The sequence below is a fragment of the Poromitra crassiceps genome (genome assembly GCF_964638095.1).
Source record: "Poromitra crassiceps genome assembly, chromosome: 23".
In the NCBI taxonomy this organism is placed as follows: Eukaryota; Metazoa; Chordata; class Actinopteri; order Beryciformes; family Melamphaidae; genus Poromitra; species Poromitra crassiceps.
Genome location: NC_139639.1, coordinates 9324210 through 9346308, shown reverse-complemented (window position 1 = coordinate 9346308; position 22099 = coordinate 9324210). Strand labels below are relative to the sequence as shown.

General features: G+C 45.7%; 1 protein-coding gene across 1 annotated transcript in view; it reads left to right on the top strand.

The window, feature by feature from the left end:
• The first annotated feature begins 17116 nt into the window (after positions 1 to 17116).
• Positions 17117 to 22099, top strand: part of myo10 (myosin X) — a 161661-nt gene continuing 156678 nt past the window's right edge. Inside the window, exon 1 of the mRNA XM_083659343.1 lies at positions 17117 to 17231. Coding sequence (XP_083515469.1) covers positions 17211 to 17231 — 21 coding nt within the window. The 5' untranslated portion in view covers positions 17117 to 17210. The remainder of the gene's footprint in view (positions 17232 to 22099) is intronic.

Here is a 22099-nt window from a genome sequence, read left to right as displayed (position 1 = left end):
TAAATAAATCAATTTGAACACACATGCAGGATCCTGTCTTATCTATCTTAAAGGTGTTAAATAGAGCCGTGTACAGTCATCATCCTGCCACTCAGTGAGAGCATGACACTAATATTACAACCCAAGCATTTCTGCCTGGACTGTGGCTTGTTGGCAACAGAACCACTTCCCCATTCCATTCCTTCCCCGAAGTCCTTCAATAGCAACATATAATGTGTCCTATAGCAGTTTATTACAGGCATCTGAGTGAAGACTGCTGTGCCTCAAACCACACACACGTACAGCCAGGCTGTATCTCCCCTCACACTGTCTCTGTGCAGCACGTACAGCCAGGCTGTATCTCCCCTCACACTGTCTCTGTGCAGCAGGTACAGTCAGGCTGTATCTCCCCTCACACTGTCTCTGTGCAGCAGGTACAGCCAGGCTGTATCTCCCCTCACACTGTCTCTGTGCAGCACAGTCAGGCTGTATCTCCCCTCACACTGTCTCTGTGCAGCACGTACAGCCAGGCTGTATCTCCCCTCACACTGTCTCTGTGCATCACGTACAGTCAGGCTGTATCTCCCCTCACACTGTCTCTGTGCAGCAGGTACAGCCAGGCTGTATCTCCCCTCACACTGTCTCTGTGCAGCACGTACAGCCAGGCTGTATCTCCCCTCACACTGTCTCTGTGCAGCAGGTACAGCCAGGCTGTATCTCCCCTCACACTGTCTCTGTGCAGCAGGTACAGTCAGGCTGTATCTCCCCTCACACTGTCTCTGTGCAGCACATACAGTCAGGCTGTATCTCCCCTCACACTGTCTCTGTGCAGCACGTACAGCCAGGCTGTATCTTCCCTCACACTGCCTCTGTGCAGCACATACAGTCAGGCTGTATCTCCCCTCACACTGCCTCTGTGCAGCACAGTCAGGCTGTATCTCCCCTCACACTGTCTCTGTGCAGCACATACAGTCAGGCTGTATCTCCCCTCACACTGCCTCTGTGCAGCACGTACAGTCAGGCTGTATCTCCCCTCACACTGTCTCTGTGCAGCACATACAGCCAGGCTGTATCTCCCCTCACACTGTCTCTGTGCAGCACGTACAGCCAGGCTGTATCTCCCCTCACACTGCCTCTGTGCAGCACGTACAGCCAGGCTGTATCTCTCCTCACACTGCCTCTGTGCAGCACGTACAGCCAGGCTGTATCTCCCCTCACACTGTCTCTGTGCAGCAGGTACAGTCAGGCTGTATCTCCCCTCACACTGTCTCTGTGCAGCACAGCCAGGCTGTATCTCCCCTCACACTGTCTCTGTGCAGCAGGTACAGCCAGGCTGTATCTCCCCTCACACTGTCTCTGTGCAGCACGTACAGTCAGGCTGTATCTTCCCTCACACTGCCTCTGTGCAGCACAGCCAGGCTGTATCTCCCCTCACACTGTCTCTGTGCAGCAGGTACAGCCAGGCTGTATCTCCCCTGCACTGTCTCTGTGCAGCAGGTACAGTCAGGCTGTATCTCCCCTCACACTGTCTCTGTGCAGCACATACAGTCAGGCTGTATCTCCCCTCACACTGTCTCTGTGCAGCACGTACAGCCAGGCTGTATCTCCCCTCACACTGTCTCTGTGCAGCACATACAGCCAGGCTGTATCTTCCCTCACACTGTCTCTGTGCAGCACATACAGTCAGGCTGTATCTCCCCTCACACTGTCTCTGTGCAGCACATACAGTCAGGCTGTATCTCCCCTCACACTGTCTCTGTGCAGCACATACAGCCAGGCTGTATCTTCCCTCACACTGTCTCTGTGCAGCACATACAGTCAGGCTGTATCTCCCCTCACACTGCCTCTGTGCAGCACAGTCAGGCTGTATCTCTTCTCACACTGCCTCTGTGCAGCACAGTCAGGCTGTATCTCCCCTCACACTGCCTCTGTGCAGCACAGTCAGGCTGTATCTCTTCTCACACTGCCTCTGTGCAGCACAGTCAGGCTGTATCTCTTCTCACACTGCCTCTGTGCAGCACAGCCAGGCTGTATCTTCCCTCACACTGTCTCTGTGCAGCACATACAGTCAGGCTGTATCTCCCCTCACACTGCCTCTGTGCAGCACAGCCAGGCTGTATCTCTCCTCACACTGCCTCTGTGCAGCACGTACAGTCAGGCTGTATCTCCCCTCACACTGTCTCTGTGCAGCACATACAGCCAGGCTGTATCTCCCCTCACACTGTCTCTGTGCAGCACATACAGTCAGGCTGTATCTCCCCTCACACTGCCTCTGTGCAGCACATACAGTCAGGCTGTATCTCCCCTCACACTGCCTCTGTGCAGCACAGTCAGGCTGTATCTCCCCTCACACTGCCTCTGTGCAGCACAGCCAGGCTGTATCTCCCCTCACACTGCCTCTGTGCAGCACGTACAGTCAGGCTGTATCTCCCCTCACACTGTCTCTGTGCAGCACATACAGCCAGGCTGTATCTCCCCTCACACTGTCTCTGTGCAGCACGTACAGTCAGGCTGTATCTTCCCTCACACTGCCTCTGTGCAGCACGTACAGCCAGGCTGTATCTCCCCTCACACTGCCTCTGTGCAGCACAGTACAGCCAGGCTGTATCTCCCCTCACACTGTCTCTGTGCAGCACGTACAGTCAGGCTGTATCTCCCCTCACACTGCCTCTGTGCAGCACGTACAGCCAGGCTGTATCTCCCCTCACACTGCCTCTGTGTAGCACGTACAGCCAGGCTGTATCTCCCCTCACACTGCCTCTGTGCAGCACAGTCAGGCTGTATCTTCCCTCATACTGCCTCTGTGAAGCACGTACAGTCAGGCTGTATCTTCCCTCACACTGCCTCTGTGCAGCACGTACAGTCAGGCTGTATCTTCCCTCACACTGTCTCTGTGCAGCACGTACAGCCAGGCTGTATCTCCCCTCACACTGCCTCTGTGCAGCACAGTCAGGCTGTATCTTCCCTCATACTGTCTCTGTGCAGCACGTACAGCCAGGCTGTATCTCCCCTCACACTGCCTCTGTGCAGTACAGTCAGGCTGTATCTCCCCTCACACTGCCTCTGTGCAGCACAGCCAGGCTGTTTCTCCCCTCACACTGCCTCTGTGCAGCACAGCCAGGCTGTATCTCCCCTCACACTGCCTCTGTGCAGCACGTACAGCCAGGCTGTATCTCCCCTCACACTGCCTCTGTGCAGCACGTACAGCCAGGCTGTATCTTCCCTCACACTGCCTCTGTGCAGCACGTACAGCCAGGCTGCCACGGGGCAGCACTGTATAGTATGAAAGTGATGCTGTGGCTAATCCCAGTCACTGGCACGTCAACAAAGCGGACATTTGTTTTCCAATCAGGAGCGTGCCGGTGGGGCGGGAACCACAGAGACTGACAGAACCCGAGAGGAGACGGGGCCTACTATCACTTTGACGCTTCACTTACACCTCTCCCCCCCTGTGTCTCTCCCTCTCTCTATCTCCCTCTATATCTCTCTCCCCTCTCTCTCTCCCTCTCTCTATCTCCCTCTATATCTTTCTCCCTCTATATCTCTCCCCTCTCTCTCTCCCTCTATATCTCTCTCCCCTCTCTCTCTCCCTCTCTCTATCTCCCTCTATATCTTTCTCCCTCTATATCTCTCCCCTCTCTCTCTCCCTCTATATCTCTCTCCCCTCTCTCTCTCCCTCTCTCTATCTCCCTCTATATCTTTCTCCCTCTATATCTCTCCCCTCTCTCTCTCCCTCTATATCTCTCTCCCCTCTCTCTCTCCCTCTCTCTATCTCCCTCTATATCTTTCTCCCTCTATATCTCTCCCCTCTCTCTCTCCCTCTATATCTCTCTCTCCCCTCTCTATCCTCTATATCTCTCTCCCCTCTCTATCTCTCCCTCTCTCTGTCTTCCTCTATATCTCTATCTCTCCCTATATCTCTCTCTCTGTCTATCTCTCCCCCTCTCTCTATCTCCCTCTATATCTCTCTCCCCTCTCTCTCCCTCTCACTCGCTCAATTCATTCCATATCAATTTGCTTTATTGGCATGAATGTTATGAAGAAAATATATTGCCAAAGCATTCAACAATACAACAGTACAAATAATCAATACAAGAATACAAATACGGTAAGCTTTCTCTCTCTCTCTCTCTCTCTCTCTCGCTCTCTCTCTCTCTGTCTCTCTCTCTCTGACTCTCCCTCTCTCTGACACACACACACACACACACACACACACACACACACACACACACACACACAGACTTGGGTACTTGGGTATTTAAATAGACATGCATGCATTCCCGAGGCTTACCCTAACCATAACCAGTACTTGCCTAAACCTTAACCTAACCCTGACCTAAACCTTAACCTAGCCCTAACCTTAACCTACTTTAACTACTGAGCTTTCTGAGCTATCAGCTATCAGCTTTTTACCAACTTGGGACACGGCTTTTGTCCCCAATTGCACCCGCCGTCCGGTCTTAAGTCAGGTGTGTGTCCCCAATTTCACACACACACACACACACACACACACACACACACACACACACACACACACACACACACACACACACACACACACACACCATCAGAACTTTTTATCAGAACTTCTTATCAGGTTGCCGTTTGTCTCAATCCAGCTGGAATGAAGCCATGTGATCTCTGACAGCCAATCAGCAGCCAGTGACAGCAAAGGCCAAAGACACATTACATTACATCATTTGGCAGACGCTTTTATCCAAAGCGACTTACAATAACACATTTTTGTCAGCAATAGAGCAATCAGCTATGCAACACAGTCTATGACAACTACAACTTCTGTAAGAAATAGTGGTACAAGTTTAGTTTAGGTTAGTTTAGATTTTAGATTTTTTTTTTTTTTTTGAGAGAGAAAGAAGTTAGTTCAAGAAGGGCCCAGATGGAGCCTGAAAAGGTGAGTCTTTAGTCTTTTCCGAAAGATCGGCAGTAATTTGGCCGTCGTGACCGAAGGTGGAAGCTCGTTCCACCATTGTGGTGCCAGTGACGAGAAGAGTCGGGAACGGGATGAGCGACTTTTGAGCCCCCGTAGCGGAGGAGGGGCGAGGCGTCCTGCGCTGGTGGAGGAGCGACACATAAGGACTGTGTTGATAAGCCCTACATTACTATAGTAATCCTATAGATTATGGTAATCCTATAAAACATAACATGCTATAGTAATCAGGTAGCTTAGATGCTATAACTGCACATCTATCAGTTCCTATAGGTAGACTACTTGTAGAATGAATATTATAGGGAATTGTATGTCACTATATTATCGTCAATATGGTGACTATAAGCTCACTATTGAGCACCACAGACACACTAGACCTTATACAGATATCACTGACTCCATAAGAGAGCAAATATTATATAATGAGATCATTACACACTCACTACCAGGTACAGTAACACTAAAGGTGCCACTAATGTGCCTAGTGATACCTTATGAAATTCAAAAGAATACCAGAATTATGATGAGGTCACTGAGTGCCACAGTGCACAAACACACTCACAAACTATTTATATATATGTATATATTAAATATTAATATATTAGAATATTAATATATTAAATTATACCATAGATAACCTATACTGTAGAAGTAAAAACAGTACAGTATATAATGTACAAAACTGCCAATTGAGCACCACAGACCTAAGCCCCTAATATGGGAATATAAATATTACTTTGCATTTAAAAAAATGCAAAGTAATATTTATATTATATTACTCTATTATTACTATAATATTACTCTATAATGATGTGATATAGAGATAAGAAAATAGTAGCTATATATTAAAGGTCACCATAGCCTTATAAAAGAATACAGTATAACAGTCGTTCTCAACATGTGGCCTAGAGACTAGGGGTCCTCGAACGGGTTCCAAGGGGTCCCCAGCAAAAATTGATCATTTGTTAAACTTTACCATTATTTATTAACACAATTGAATTACTATTTTGGCCATTTTTCCACTGTTATCACTCTAGAAGTGGGAAAAAAAACTCAGATTTATGAAAATCACTGACACCATTATGTAGCCTACAAAACTGCCAACTGAGCACAGACACACACTGTAAGCCACCCAACTCTATAGGGATATTATGCAACACATTATAGTGTTATGAAAGAGATAATAAAATAGCATATGACAGACACACGTCCTATAGGAATATTATAGGGATTACTCCTTGGGGGGAGGGGGCAGGATCAGCCTATAATAATATTAGCCTTAAAATAGCCTAATTGTGACACAGGCCGGCTCTCTCCCTCTGGCTGTAGTACCGACAGTCTCCAGTCTATTTCTGTCGCTCACAGAGCGCACAGCATCCTCCCTCCAGCATGTAGCAGCTGCTACCCCGCATCCTCTCCCCACAGAGCCGCGCGCACACAAAGAAACCAGCCTTTTACTGCTGTTTTCAAGGCGTTTTTTTTCTTTTCTGGAATAAAGCTCGAATTAACGCACAAAAAGCAACAACAAAACCCGCACCGTGCATCTCCTCCTCCACAGCCTATTAATAGGCAAGGTGGCATCTCTCCCAGCATCCACACCCTACGCCCAGTGCGCATGCGTGACGGGGAAACAAAGGACCGGGGCCATTACCGAGGAGGATGAGGATGATGGTCATAAAAGTTTGACTGGTCGCACAATTGAGATCCCAACACGTGCACGTCGACAACACGCACGCGCTGACCGGATGAAGAAGAAACATGTTTAAGAGGAGAAGTAGCCTATTATAGCCTAGCACCAAGTATAACCACCACCCCAATTCTCCGTCTCCTCACAGTCACAGTGCCATCAAATGGAAATATGAGATCAATAATTCATCTGAATCATGACATAATCTGGTTGTAGAGATAGGGGGAGAGAGAGTGTGTGTGTGTATGTGTGCGTGCGTGCGTGAGAGAGTGTGTGTATGGTAGCCTATACGTGCGTGAGTGTGCACGCGCATGCAGCCAAATTGTGTCACACCTCCACACAGACAAAGGGGGCGAGCAGAAGAGAATCTTATTATTTGGATTATTATTATTTTTCAGACATGGCTAGAAGTAGGATATCTCTAAATGATGAAACCCGCAGGTGCCCGCGTGCAGTCCGCTGTTTGAGCGCCTGTGGAATATTATAATCTGCAACATGGGTCTGAAAATAGAGCGCGTCTGAGCGTCATTTGGGAGACGTGCCGGTGCTCACACGCGATATTCCTATAAGTGAGGGGGGGAGACTGGATTTAGTCTAGAAGCGCGTTTGAGCAGAATGTACACACCCCTTTATCTCGCGCACATTTTTCTCCTATAAAAAATGAAATGAAATCAATCTCGGAGGGGAGAAAAATGTGAATTTCTGAATTCGCAAACATGATCAAATAAGCTCCTTTTAGTGTCGCTTCACATTGAGTCTCCTCCTGGGCTCTTTTGTCTCCATAATAGCCGAACGCGCCGCTCATTTCTCCCCGAATTCTCCAACGTGCGCTCCGGCTCCCCAAATGGAGAGCTGGGGAGCCCGAGAGACCAAATGAAAAGAAACCTTGAGGAAAACATCTGATCCAAAGACATCGTGAAGAAGAGGAGCAGAGGAGATGTTGTGTCTCTTACCGTGAAGCGTCAAGTTTGAAAGCTCTCCTCCTCGCAGACACTTTGCGTGCAGGCTGTTATTTTGCGGCTTCTCCTGCGCGCCCAGCGGCTTGTGCCTGTTACGGTACAGCTCTGCAACTCACTGGCTGCACGCACACGCACGCACGCACACACACACACACACACACACGCACGCACGCACAGCCATATATAGCCAGGCTACATGGGTCTCATTTGTGCTTCATGAAGGAATATTAGCTAAATTTACTCCATCCAAATCCCGAATGAAAAGTATTATTTTATTCATTCACTAGTTTCTCCTGATTGAAATATAGGCTAATATTCATATAGCCTAGGCTGTTAGTGTTTTTCTGGTGCTGTTTTTAAATTTTACCTACTTGATGTCATTTTGTCCATGGTATTATTTTTATATTGACCATATTGTAGCCTACACCTTTGTGGTAATTGTATGTCCATATCACTAGTAGTAGCCATATTCCTTTGTTATAGTTTTACTGGAATACATCTTAACCCTCAAATGTAGGCTATCGTAATGGACGGTACTGTACAGTAGCATACTTGCACAAGTCAGTTATTGAATGATATGAAATAGCCTATGTCCTCCATTATGGCTGGAGGGCGGCTCCTGCAGCCTGTGGATTTGGCTTTATTGAGATCTGCTGCATGTTGGGAGTTAAATTTCATCTGCGCTTGTTTTAGTGCAAATACTCCTCCATTCTCTCTCTCTGGCTTTTTCTCTATTCCCTCTGTGCTGTGCGCCCCCTGCCATTACTCTGTAGGCATGGATGCAAACATGACCTGGATGCCACAGTGCAGGCTGAACTACAACTATTATTATAATAAGTGAACTACAATTAATTATTCTCAAATTAAATGATCAGAGAGTGAATTTTGTTAAAGCATTTTTGAGTGCCATGCTATTGCAAAATGGATGTAATAAAGTAAAAAAAATCATCAATCTGTTACAAACATAAAAAAAACCCTGAAACTAACTAGAACTGGGGGGGGGGGGGGGGGCTACAGGGATAACACTTGATAGCCTACTTATTGTCAACTGTTGACATTGTTGATTGGTTGCTGTTTTTTAACTATATTGTTACAGTATGTTTTATTGTTTGTATGTTTAAAACTGTACTTTTCCCTGTTTGCACTAACTGTACTATGTGCTTTGGCAATAATACTGTAATTCACGGGCATGCTAATAAAGCCCCTTTGAATTGAATTAATAACAGTGGAGATTAATGTTGAAATGTAACTTCCTCATTTTGTTGGGGAACCCCGAAATGACCCCTGTGGTACTCCTGACTCATGTTTGGGAACAAGTATCATCTATCTATCTATCATAACCTGTTGATGCTCTCTGAATTAACAGCTCAACACAACACTGCAACCTATGGGGCTTCAGCCAGCATGTTGTATACAGTGTTGAGAGGACAATATCTCAAAATTGATGAAATGACTATTAGTATATTAGTCAAAATTAGTCATTCATTTCATTCAAAACACTAAACAAAAGTGTTGAATATTCATTTGACTTAGCTTGAATTTGAAAATGTTTTGAATTAAAACTATTTCAGCTTTCAAAAGTCTTTCTCCAGTCTTTCCAAAAGTAGCCTAGTTTTCATATTTACTATATAAACTGATGGCTTGTTGGCCTCCTCCCAGACCACAGAATCCACTGGGCTTTCATACAACAGGGCTGATCAGAGTGAACCCGCCTTGATGGTACTGTAGTAGCTCTACTCAGACACTAGATGGCAGTGTTTGCAAAGACTTGTCGCTCTACTCTCACTCTCGTCTTGAGATACATAATGCCCCTTGGAAGCCTTCCATTAAATACAGTATAGTCTCACTTCTGTCTGGATTTTATTGAACAGAATATTGAACATTGCTGAACACCGTGCACTCTGAGCCGCTGCAAGTTTGGAGCAGGATTCAATGTCTGGGAATTCCTGCAATCCTTTTATCCTAAGCGGCTCTCAAACGTTTACTTTTTCTGGCTTCAGGCTCCTCCCCTTCCATGATGTCTGAATCCATGTTTACCTGACTAGAACATGTTGCTTAGAAAACTGCAAGAGAAAACTATGCAATGATTCCAATGAATGAGCTACCTTTTGAAGAATATAGCATTACAAAATATAAGAGATGGAGTGAAAGAGTTGCAATTAGTGCCTCCTGAGCAGATTAAGTTTAACGTTTCATTTATTTTCCTCATTTCTTACATTTCCCCCTTTATCTCAAATAACCCCTTTAGCCTACTCTTAGGGGTCCTGTAGTACCTCCACATATGGCCTAATCTTAGGGGTCCTGTAGTACCTCCACATAGGCCTACTCTTAGGGGTCCTGTAGTACCTCCACATAGGCCTACTCTTAGGGGTCCTGTAGTACCTCCACATAGGCCTACTCTTAGGGGCCCTGTAGTACCTCCACATAGGCCTACTCTTAGGGGTCCTGTAGTACCTCCACATAGGCCTACTCTTAGGGGCCCTGTAGTACCTCCACATAGGCCTACTCTTAGGGGTCCTGTAGTACCTCCACGTAGGCCTGCTCTTAGGGTTCCTGTAGTACCTCCACGTAGGTCTACTCTTAGGGGTCCTGTAGTACCTCCACGTAGGCCTACTCTTAGGGGTCCTGTAGTACCTCCACGTAGGCCTACTCTTAGGGGTCCTGTAGTACCTCCACGTAGGCCTGCTCTTAGGGTTCCTGTAGTACCTCCACGTAGGCCTACTCTTAGGGTTCCTGTAGTACCTCCAAATAGGCCTACTCTTGGGGTCCGCGTATCCAAGTTTGGGAACCACTGCTGCCCTAAAGAGACAATTTTATTCTGGACGTGCATTTACTCTTATCTTCATGTATGTCAGGTTGACTCTTATCTTCATGTATGTCAGGTTGACTCTTATCTTCATGTATGTCAGGTTTTGGTGAGTCTCTGTCAGACTTTACAGCAGTTTTGTTTATCGATGTCTCAGCTGCTCTGGAGGACGATCCCAGGGTGAAGAGCAGGAACAAATGCCAGAGAGCTGCACATTCCTCACCCCCCCCCCCCCCCCCCATCAATCTCCCCCCCCCCCCCCCCCCCCCACACACACCAACCCCCCGCCATGTGAACTATGTGGGGATTAAAGAGAGGTCAGTTGTCCCGGAAGACGCTGTGACCTCTGACCTCACAGGGAGCGTATGTCGTGCCTGTCGGGCCCTGAGATGCTCCCACTGCTGTGAACCCAACACCTTCTCATCCCACTGCTGTGAACCCAACACCTTCTCATCCCAGACCGTCAAATCCTTCTGCTTTGGCAGTTTTTAACCATCACTTTTTTGGGGCCGAGGGTGGGGCACGGTGGTGCAGTGGTAGCGCCGTCGCCTCACAGCAAGAAGGTTCTGGGTTCGATTCCCCCCTGGGATGCTGTGGTGCTAGGGGTGTGGCACCCGCCATGTCCCCAGTCCCATGGTGCCCAGTTCGGCCATCTAGATTTTTTTTTAGAAAAATATGAACCTCAACTAAAAACATGCAAGAAGATGGCTGCCTGACCAGCGATAACGACAGAAGATGTTCCCCGGGCAATGTACGCTGTAGCTGCCCACTGCTCCTGGCTGCCCCCGGAGGAATATTTGTAAATTGTATTTATTTATTTACTTGTTTAATCATTTCACTATAAGTTCAGTGCAAATGCATAGACTACCTGTATTTCTATATCAACTATCTGATGGAGACATGATGATATGATGCAGCTTCCCTTCCTGTGCATGTCTGTCATTTGCAGAACGCACGACAACACCTTTAATTTGGTGGGTTTTCAGGGCCTGTCATCGGCACGTGGACAAGAGAAGGCTTTATGAGGTGAAGATGAAGGAGGTGGAGAGGAGAAGATGAAGGAGGTGGAGAGGAGAAACCGTTTCAAAGATCAGAGAGCAGCTCACAAGCAGCTTTGAAGTGTGTTGGTCTGGTGCTGCTGCTGCTGCAGTGAGGAAGAGTCCTGCAACAGATAGCAATTTAGAAAACCACACATCAATGAAAAACACTGTTATTTATCATTACAGGGTAATGATAGGGAGCTAAAGACAGACATGTCTGTAAACTCTCTCTCTCTGCCTGTCTGTCTCTTTCTCCCCCTCTCTCTCTCTCCCCCCCTCTCTGTCTGTCTCTTTCTCCCCCTCTCTCTCTCTCTCTCTGTCTCTCTCTCTCTGTCTGTCTCTTTCTCCCCCTCTCTCTCTCTGTGTGTGTCTCCCTCTCTGTCTGTCTCTCTCTCTCTCTCTCTCTCTCTCTCTCTGTCTCTGTGATACAGGGATACAGGTTGGAGGAAGTGTGTTTTGGCTCCACCACTGACACACGTCGCAGGATGAATCCAGACAGTCTCCAGGCAGAAAGCCCCCGGCCGGCAGGCCCTTTATCTGGCATCTTAGGAGACGTCTAAATGGGGCCACAGGAAATGTTTGTCTTCCTCTTCCTGTTTAGATTCAGACAACAACTGAGAAGACTTTCTTCTGCTTTGGTCCTGCCTCATAGGACACAGGCTACAGCAGGTCTACCATCCATCATGATTCCAGCATCACAGGAGTACTCGTCACGTCTGTTACACGTCTGTTGTCATAGTGATCATTATTCCAGCATCACAGGAGTAGCCTACTCGTCACGTCTGTTGTCATAGTGATCATTATTCCAGCATCACAGGAGTAGCCTACTCGTCACGTCTGTTGTCATAGTGATCATTATTCCAGCATCACAGGAGTAGCCTACTCGTCACGTCTGTTGTCATAGTGATCATTATTCCAGCATCACAGGAGTAGCCTACTCGTCACGTCTGTTGTCATAGTGATCATTATTCCAGCATCACAGGAGTAGCCTACTCGTCACGTCTGTTGTCATAGTGCTGCTTTTACACTCCTTACTCAATGCCTACAGTCAGGAGCGTCATGCAATCCAAAAATCTGAGGGGGCGCAAAAAAAACCCGTGGTAAAAAACATTTGTTACTTGCGTGTGTATTTCTCCTAAACGTGAGTACACAGCTATAGATACAGTCTATGGCAGTGGTTCTCAAATGGGGGTCCGCGAAAAGTTTTCAGGTAAAAAAAAAATATATATTTAAAAAAAAATGCTACATGTTACATATTCCTTCTGAAACTACTTCCTACATGGTGCTAGTCTATCAAAATATCTTGGCTGTCATTGATTGTGTTGCATAGTGGTTTTCTGTACTGTTGACAAATTGTGATATTGTAAGTCGCTTTGGACAAAACAAAAGCGTCTGCTAAATGACGTAATGTAATTTTTTGTTTTTGTTTTTGCTTAGTGCTTAGTGCTTAGCTTTAGTTCAACGAAAATAGTTTATGCTTTAAATCTAAAATGGTTCATGGATTACATTCTAATAACAAACCTATCAATTTAAAAGTCAAGCACGTTACTGTGGAAACAATTAAGCTTAGCCCAAAATCACAAATCAGAATGAGGGGGTCCCCGGTATATTTTCTATCTTGTAAGGGGTCCTTGGCTGAAAAACATTTGAGAACCTCTGGTCTATGGTACACAGTAACCTGACACTGCTGCCCCCGTCTGGCAGCATCAGATAAAATACAGTGTTTCAAACAGCAAATGCAAAAGCTTTCAAGAATTTAGTTTAGAATTAACTACTGTGGGCGAGCATTATTCTTGCCGCCCTCAGTGTGTGAATGGATAAATGTAGTCACATTGTAAAGCGCTTTGGATAAAAGCACTTAATAAATGCAGTCCATATATAATACATGCTGACAGCAGCTGGGTAAGAAGACCCCTCTGAACACTGTTCTTCACACTTGTTGCTGAAGTTTAAACGATTCTTCAATTTGCTGGGGACCACCTGGAACCTCCTCAAGGACCCCTGGTGGTCCCCGGACGCCACGTTGAGAACCGCTGCCCTAAGATGTTAGAGAACCGCTGCCCTAAGATGTTAGAGAACCGCTGCCCTAAGATGTTAGAGAACCGCTGCCCTAAGATGTTAGGAGTTAATATTTTTCCATCGCCCTCTCATAAATGCTTCTCCAAAGCTGTGTTGTCTGGATGAGAGGGTGACTTGTTGTGTTCCCAGGGCTAGAGTTTCTTTCAGCACGTCACCTACCTGGACAATGCTTGGTGAATGACCCTTGACCTCTCACTCCCGGCCGCTGACAGAGGTTAAGTAAGACACATTCCCCGTTGTGATGCTCTTTAAGCTCCTCGGGGTCAAGCAGGCTTTAATGTGAGGAATGATCTCCACCTCTTGAGGGTCTGTCGTCAGCCCACCTTTCCGAATGGCCTGACTTAAGTATGGAGGAGACACATTAACCTGAATAGGTAACGAGAAGGTCAACCTCTGGCTCCACTCTCCACCTTTCATGCCAAGGATTGATTGGAGAATAGTTGCCAGGTGTTGGCTTGGAGTGTCAGACTTGACTTAAGTTGACTCTTACTCTTGAGTGATGACGGCTGTTGACAGGTAGCTGTTAGCTCACCTCTCCATCTCATTCTATATATCTATCTAGTATATACTTATTACAGTACTTATTAATCATAAGTTAGACTTGTAATTAAAACCAAACCTCACTTTGGCTCTTCTTCATGGACTGCTTCTCTGCTTTTCTCCGCCCTAACCAGAAGAGTAATGTGCAATGTCAATATGAAATAAGGTTGTTTTTTGCCTTCTTTATTTTAGCATTCTTATGATTCTTGCAATGATTTATTTTCATCTATACTTTTCCATCTAATTTGATTCATGGTTGGTTGGTTAATTTTCATATGGTGAATTGTTAAAAGTCAAGTGTCTGTAAGAAACACGCACCGTACGTGGGACGCTGTGTGGGCCGGTTCTCGGTATGTGTGTTTCCTACATGGCAGCTCCAGCACCTCCTGCGGAAAATAGCTTGCCGCGCGCCTGCATGCAGCGGCCACGCGCCTGCATGCAGCGGCCACGCGCCTGCACGCAGCGGCCACTGCGTCTCGTCGGACTCTGTCTGAACGGAGCCTAATAGTCCATGTGACTGGGGAGCCCAGGGCCCAAGAGGTCAGGGAGAAAACCAAAAACACACACTCCCTGTTTGGATTAGATGTACCAACTCAATGTGTTGTTAACCTGCTAAAGGAATGCTAATGCTGGACAACAGGAGCTAATTATCTGAGTCTTTCAGACCTGCCCAAAATAAAGGTGTGATCATCATTAAGGAGCCTGGGGGCTGATGGAACTCTGACAGGGCGCTCGTTCACTCTGAGGTATTTGGCCAGAGGCTTCGATAGCATCTACTGTAGCTCAAGAATTTGATGTATAATGCATGTCGTGTTAAAGTTGTGTGAACTGTCGCAGTTTTTAAAATGTAAACTGAGTTAACTGGCTAGAGTCAGAGACTCAAGCCTCGCGCCAATTGGGCTCCATAGGGTTCCATTGCCGTTGCCACCCAGTGACGCGGTTTGTTTACCAAAATGCTGCTCGGCTGATCCCTCATATTGCTGCATTCATGTGTTCCTCAGATGGTCCTATTTTCAAAGTTGGCAAATCGTTCTTCCAACAACGGTGTGTTTGTGCTTTATAGTTTATACGGAAACCAAATCACGATTAATGCTAGTATCTTTTCTAACTAATTTAGGCCGCTCTACGTGGAGAGCAACTATGGTAATACCAAATTACAATGTACAATATGTGAGCAAAATAAAATCTTTCTTGCCATCAACAAAGCATCTGCTTCTGTCTTTAGTCAAAACACTAATGAGGGTTTCCAAATTCCAATCATGGAAGTTGGAAACCCTCATTCATGTTTTGTTTGCACCTGTGTTTACCCTGCCTTTTTGACACAAAATGGCCCCCATGAGAAGGGTCTATCGCAGGGGTGGGCAACTATTTTTCATGGGGGGCCACATGAGAAACCCAGATTGTTGCTGGGGGCCGAACAAATATTGTCATGCCGTAACCCATGGATGGGCAACTTTGATGATAGAGAGGGCCACAAAAAAATGTCCTCGCTACCAGTTTTTGCTGAGTGCTGAACGGCGCCAGCGCGAAAAATTTTGGGCATTTGAAGCCAGGTTTAGAGGAAGAACTCATTTTAAATTAACAGTTGTGATGTCATTATTCAGTCTTAACCAGCAATATTTGATCCTTTTCTCACTCACTCCTATGTCACCACCTGCTCTCCCTGCAGGGCTTGAAATTAATTTTTTTCACCACCTGCCAATATGGCTGCTAGATTTTAAAGTTACCAGCCAATTAGAATTTGCACTAGCCGAAATGTTTTTCTTGAAATAAACCAGAATATGAGTGGGTTAATTTAAGCATAAGTATCAGTAAGTGGCCCGGGATTCTCAAAGCCTGTGTTGAGGGTCACACAAGAACAAAAATGCACTCTTGAAGCTAAATAAATCCAAAACCAACAAGTTAATTATTTAAATTTCTACTTCAATGTAGAACAGTCATTTCTTACACATGAGATTACTTTTAGCCTTTTAGTCATCAAATGAAAAAAGAGGACTCCCGCACACTGACTCCCACTTCAAGGCTTTTAATAATAATGCTGCAACGTTTCGGTCACAAGACCTTCATCTGGCATATGGTATGGCAGAACACTGGAACCTATTTATAGGAACCAGGACAAGAACAATTATCCAATGGGAGCAAGGCAATCATGTCAAGACCCATGGAGTAAATCAGTGCATAGTCATAAATATTATTGAAAGATATTCCATATTCCAGACTGAAATGTTCTAACAGAAGAGTATTGGCCAGAATGACATGAACATTTGAACACTTATTCAGCGGGTATCTTGCATGTTGCATTCAGGTGCAATGTAATTTTTTTTTTTTTTTTTTTTTTTGCAATTCCATCGCGGGCCACACAGGGGGCGCCCGCGGGCCGTATATTGCCCATGTATGGTCTATCGTAATGTACCTTACCTTCGCGCTTTCATTTCAGTGCAGAGTGGATTTACGAACTTACTACGAACGAATTTACTGAGTTGATATGGATCAACTCTATCATGGCTGTTAAAAAGGCCAGCTACACAATACCTCGTGTTTATGGTTCCTACTAACACCGGCTCCAGGCACGGACACCTTTTTTTCCGGACCTCAAACTAAGTGCTTGGACGCAGTTCCGTTCCGTTATCATTATTATAATTAACGCTATTATCATTGCTTGACAACCACCTACTTTTCAGTCAGTAAAAGTCACTTTTCAGGGTCTGTGCGGGCAGCAGTTGTGTGCGGGGGGCGGGGCTTCAGGATTATTGTCCGCCGGTTGACTGAAGGAGCGAGTCTCCCCAAACTTGGCCCGGTGTGATTTCTTCGCTTCTGCCGCATGTTTGAATGTTTACCTGCCTGCACACAAAGCTGACGCACGGACAGCAGAGTGAGCGGAGGCGCACGGACAGCAGAGTGAGAGCGGAGGCGCACAGCGACTCTGGAGAGTTTTTTTTTTAAAGGACATGTGTCTCTGCTGAAGAGTAACTCATGAAACAAAGAGTCAATTTGCTGCTGTATCGCTGACTGACTGACTGGCTATCTTCCATCCAGCAGACGCACAGGAGAGACAGAGAATGGACTAAAACAAACTTGGATTTGCTGTGCCTTCATGTAAAAACACATGAGTTGGATTGACTGGATGACGCCTTCCATGCAGTAATCCTCGGCGATTAAGATAACAAGGCCAATGGATAATTTCTTCACGGAGGTAAGAAGATTATGAAAAGTGCTCAGTCCATCAGGACAGCAGCCAGACCTGTTGAAGGCTTGTTATATTATTACCCTTGCTCTGTATGCCCACTTGTCGCTGTTTTGTTGCATTTGCACTGTAAAGAGTTTAATTGTGGAAGCATATATATATATTCACTCATAATTAATTGTTGCATTTTGATTATTCTTTAATAGCACGGAGAACTAGGCTATAGCAATTCTATAATACACTTTATAAGGATACTAGGCAAATAAATATCACAGCAAAAGTTCCAGGAATATTCTAATACTACTGCATTATAGAGATACCATGGGATGGAATGTGATAGAGAATGATACTTGGCAATACACACACCATGGAGTAGTAGCCAGCCTACCCTACGAGAAAGTAGGTCACTATAAACTTAGTACCAACTGAGCACCAAAAAGATATGAATCCGTATATGAATATTATATGATGAATATATTGGTGATACCAAATGAGATAAAATGATATAAAGCCTATGATAAATGAACCATAAACTCATAATTGTGCACCACGGACACCATAAGTGGCTCCCTATAGCATAGGAATATGTAGTATGGTCTGCGTGACCGAACGGACGGAGGCTGGACGCTGTCCCAGTGGGTCCCTGGCATTTCCGCACCTCTTTTCTCTTTTCCTCCAAGAAAAAAAGTCTTGTAAAGCTATTAATAGAACTTAGGCTGGACATATCTGGCGTCAACCTACATCAGACTGCCCACATCAGACTGTCTACATCAGACTGCCTACATCAGACTGCCTACATCAGACTGTCTACATCAGACTGTCTACATCAGACTGCCTACATCAGACTGCCCACATCAGACTGCCCACATCAGACTGCCCACATCAGACTGTCTACATCAGACTGCCTACATCAGACTGCCTACATCAGACTGTCTACATCAGACTGCCTACATCAGACTGCCCACATCAGACTGCCCACATCAGACTGCCCACATCAGACTGTCTACATCAGACTGCCTACATCAGACTGCCTACATCAGACTGCCTACATCAGACTGTCTACATCAGACTGCCTACATCAGACTGTCTACATCAGACTGTCTACATCAGACTGCCTACATCAGACTGCCCACATCAGACTGCCCACATCACACTGTCTACATCAGACTGCCCACATCAGACTGTCTACATCAGACTGCCTACATCAGACTGTCTACATCAGACTGCCTACATCAGACTGTCTACACCAGACTGTCTACATCAGACTGTCTACATCAGACTGTCTACATCAGACTGTCTACATCAGACTGCCTACATCAGACTGTCTACACCAGACTGTCTACACCAGACTGCCTACATCAGACTGTCTACACCAGACTGTCTACACCAGACTGTCTACACCAGACTGCCTACATCAGACTGCCTACATCAGACTGTCTACATCAGACTGTTTACATCAGACTGCCTACATCACACTGTCTACATCAGACTGTCTACATCAGACTGTCTACATCAGACTGCCTACATCAGACTGTCTACACCAGACTGTCTACACCAGACTGCCTACATCAGACTGTTTACATCAGACTGCCTACATCACACTGTCTACATCAGACTGTCTACATCAGACTGTCTACATCAGACTGCCTACATCAGACTGTCTACATCAGACTGTCTACATCACACTGTCTACATCAGACTGTCTACATCAGACTGTCTACATCAGACTGCCTACATCAGACTGTCTACACCAGACTGTCTACACCAGACTGCCTACATCAGACTGTTTACATCAGACTGCCTACATCACACTGTCTACATCAGACTGTCTACATCAGACTGTCTACATCAGACTGCCTACATCAGACTGTCTACATCAGACTGTCTACATCACACTGTCTACATCAGACTGTCTACATCAGACTGTCTACATCAGACTGCCTACATCAGACTGTCTACATCAGACTGTCTACATCAGACTGTCTACATCAGACTGCCTACATCAGACTGCCCACATCAGACTGTCTACATCAGACTGTCTACATCAGACTGTCTACATCAGACTGTCTACATCAGACTGTCTACATCAGACTGTCTACATCAGACTGTCTACATCAGACTGTCTACATCAGACTGTTTACATCAGACTGCCTACATCAGACTGTCTACATCAGACTGTCTACATCAGACTGTCTACATCAGACTGTCTACATCAGACTGCCTACATCAGACTGTCTACATCAGACTGTTTACATCAGACTGCCTACATCAGACTGTCTACATCAGACTGTCTACATCACACTGTCTACATCAGACTGTCTACATCAGACTGTCTACATCAGACTGCCTACATCAGACTGTCTACATCAGACTGTCTACATCAGACTGTCTACATCAGACTGCCTACATCAGACTGTCTACATCAGACTGTCTACATCAGACTGTCTACATCAGACTGCCTACATCAGACTGTCTACATCAGACTGTCTACATCAGACTGTCTACATCAGACTGTCTACATCAGACTGCCTACATCAGACTGTCTACATCAGACTGTCTACATCAGACTGCCTACATCAGACTGTCTACATCAGACTGCCTACATCAGACTGTCTACATCAGACTGCCTACATCAGACTGCCTACATCAGACTTTAATTTGCCACAGTACTGTTTTAAATGTCTGTGACCTCCAGCATCCACAGTGTCGTCTTGGATCACATCACATTACATCTCTTTCACATGACTCCTTCCTCCAGATCTGATGGAGATCTCATTTTAACTCTTTGGATATTGCTGTTGTCATGTGTTGCTTGCTGGTTACAAAGTACAGCTGTATTACAAACATGTTTTATAGTGGTGGTAGGTAAAGAAGGGGAAATATGAACTCCATTTGGGAATTATTACTCATGCATAACTACCTTCAATATGAACCAAAATCAAATATATTTAAAGAAAAGCAATTTTTTTTAATGATTTAAATTTTTCAACACAAAAGAAAACATAAGAAAGCATCTTCTATTGTTTGATTTCGTCCTTTCCTCCTTAAATACCCTATAATCATATAACCCACATCACTTTGATACCAATTACATGGTAAACATTTATGTTGGTCTGCAAAGTTTAGGTGGGTTTACCATCCACTAACCTAATAATATAACCCGAGGATTCCATCTCACACTGTATCTTCTGTTATAGAGGATTCCATCTATGAGTAATAGTCACACTGTCACACTTCTGTTATAGTTGCATAAACTTTCCAGGAGTTGTGATTCAGGGTGAGAAGTATTGGTTGTGGTGGATTTACGACATCGGCAGGATTAAGTTGAAGCCACAGGCCGTTGTGATGACGTCGGGCAGGTAACGGCAGGTAGGCGGGGCTGACACCTGAGTCACTCTGATGACGTCGGGCAGGTAACGGCAGGTAGGCGGGGCTGACACCTGAGTCACTCTGATGACGTCGGGCAGGTAACGGCAGGTAGGCGGGGCTGACACCTGAGTCACTCCGGGCTTGGTTTGTTTTCTTTGGCCCTGAGCGTTTATCAGTCAACCAGCGGTTAGGCAGAAGTGTCTCTCAACACACTGCTGGTGAGTGAGCAGCTGAGGCAGAAAGAGAAAGACAAGAGAAGAAGAAAACAATTTAAAACCAGTTCCCTTTCAGGTAGAGTAGCATAACGGTTACTCTCAGCTGAAGAAGACAGAGCGTTTATGATCAAACGTTTACAGCTTGTGCCAAAAAGTGATCTGCCAAAAAGTGATTGCTGTCAGATTGCAGATATTTGAACTGGTAAGAAGTTCTGCATTGGTTATCTCGGGTTAGGGTTCTCAACGTGTCTGGGGGGGCTTTTCCACCCTGACTCGCTCTGTTTACAGTTGCTGAACTGACTCTGGGTCAGTCTGTGGAGGCTGCAGTCATTACAGAGGAGAAAGCGTCCTCTAAAGGAACTGACTCTGGGTCAGTCTGTTGAGGCTGCAGTCATTACAGAGGAGAAAGCTTTCTCTAAAGGAACTGACTCTGGGTCAGTCTGTTGAGGCTGCAGTCATTACAGAGGAGAAAGTGTTCTCTAAAGGAACTGACTCTGGGTCAGTCTGTTGAGGCTGCAGTCATTACAGAGGAGAAAGTGTTCTCTAAAGGAACTGACTCTGGGTCAGTCTGTTGAGGCTGCAGTCATTACAGAGGAGAAAGCTTTCTCTAAAGGAACTGACTCTGGGTCAGTCTGTTGAGGCTGCAGTCATTACAGAGGAGAAAGTGTTCTCTAAAGGAACTGACTCTGGGTCAGTCTGTTGAGGCTGCAGTCATTACAGAAGAGACAGTGTTCTCTAAAGGAACTGACTCTGGGTCAGTCTGTTGAGGCTGCAGTCATTACAGAGGAGAAAGCGTTCTCTAAAGGAACTGACTCTGGGTCAGTCTGTGGAGGCTGCAGTCATTACAGAGGAGAAAGCGTTCTCTAAAGATGTGCCACTAGTGTCAACACATCCATGATCTAATCAAAAGAGGATAAAAGGTCAGAGGTCAGACTGTGAGAAGGTGCTCTTTGGTCAAAAATGGGGTAACATGATTGAAAGTACGGTAATCAAAAAAAGGCTGAACGAAAGCTTGAATATAAAGTCTTAGTCCATTTCTGGACAGATTATTGAGCCATGCCAACATGTTTGGGCCACACAGCCTTCATCAGGGCAGGGATCTAGTGATTTAGTGATCTAGTGATCTAGTTTGACACAGTCTCCTCTCCAGCACAACATTCACCGTCGTAACTCCATGTTGTCAAACCCTCATAACTTCCAAGTTTCATGTTTCATGTTTTCACTTGGCCACGAACGCAGACTCACACAGGATTGTGTTTTCAAAGTGAACGCAGTCAGATGTTCCCATGCAAC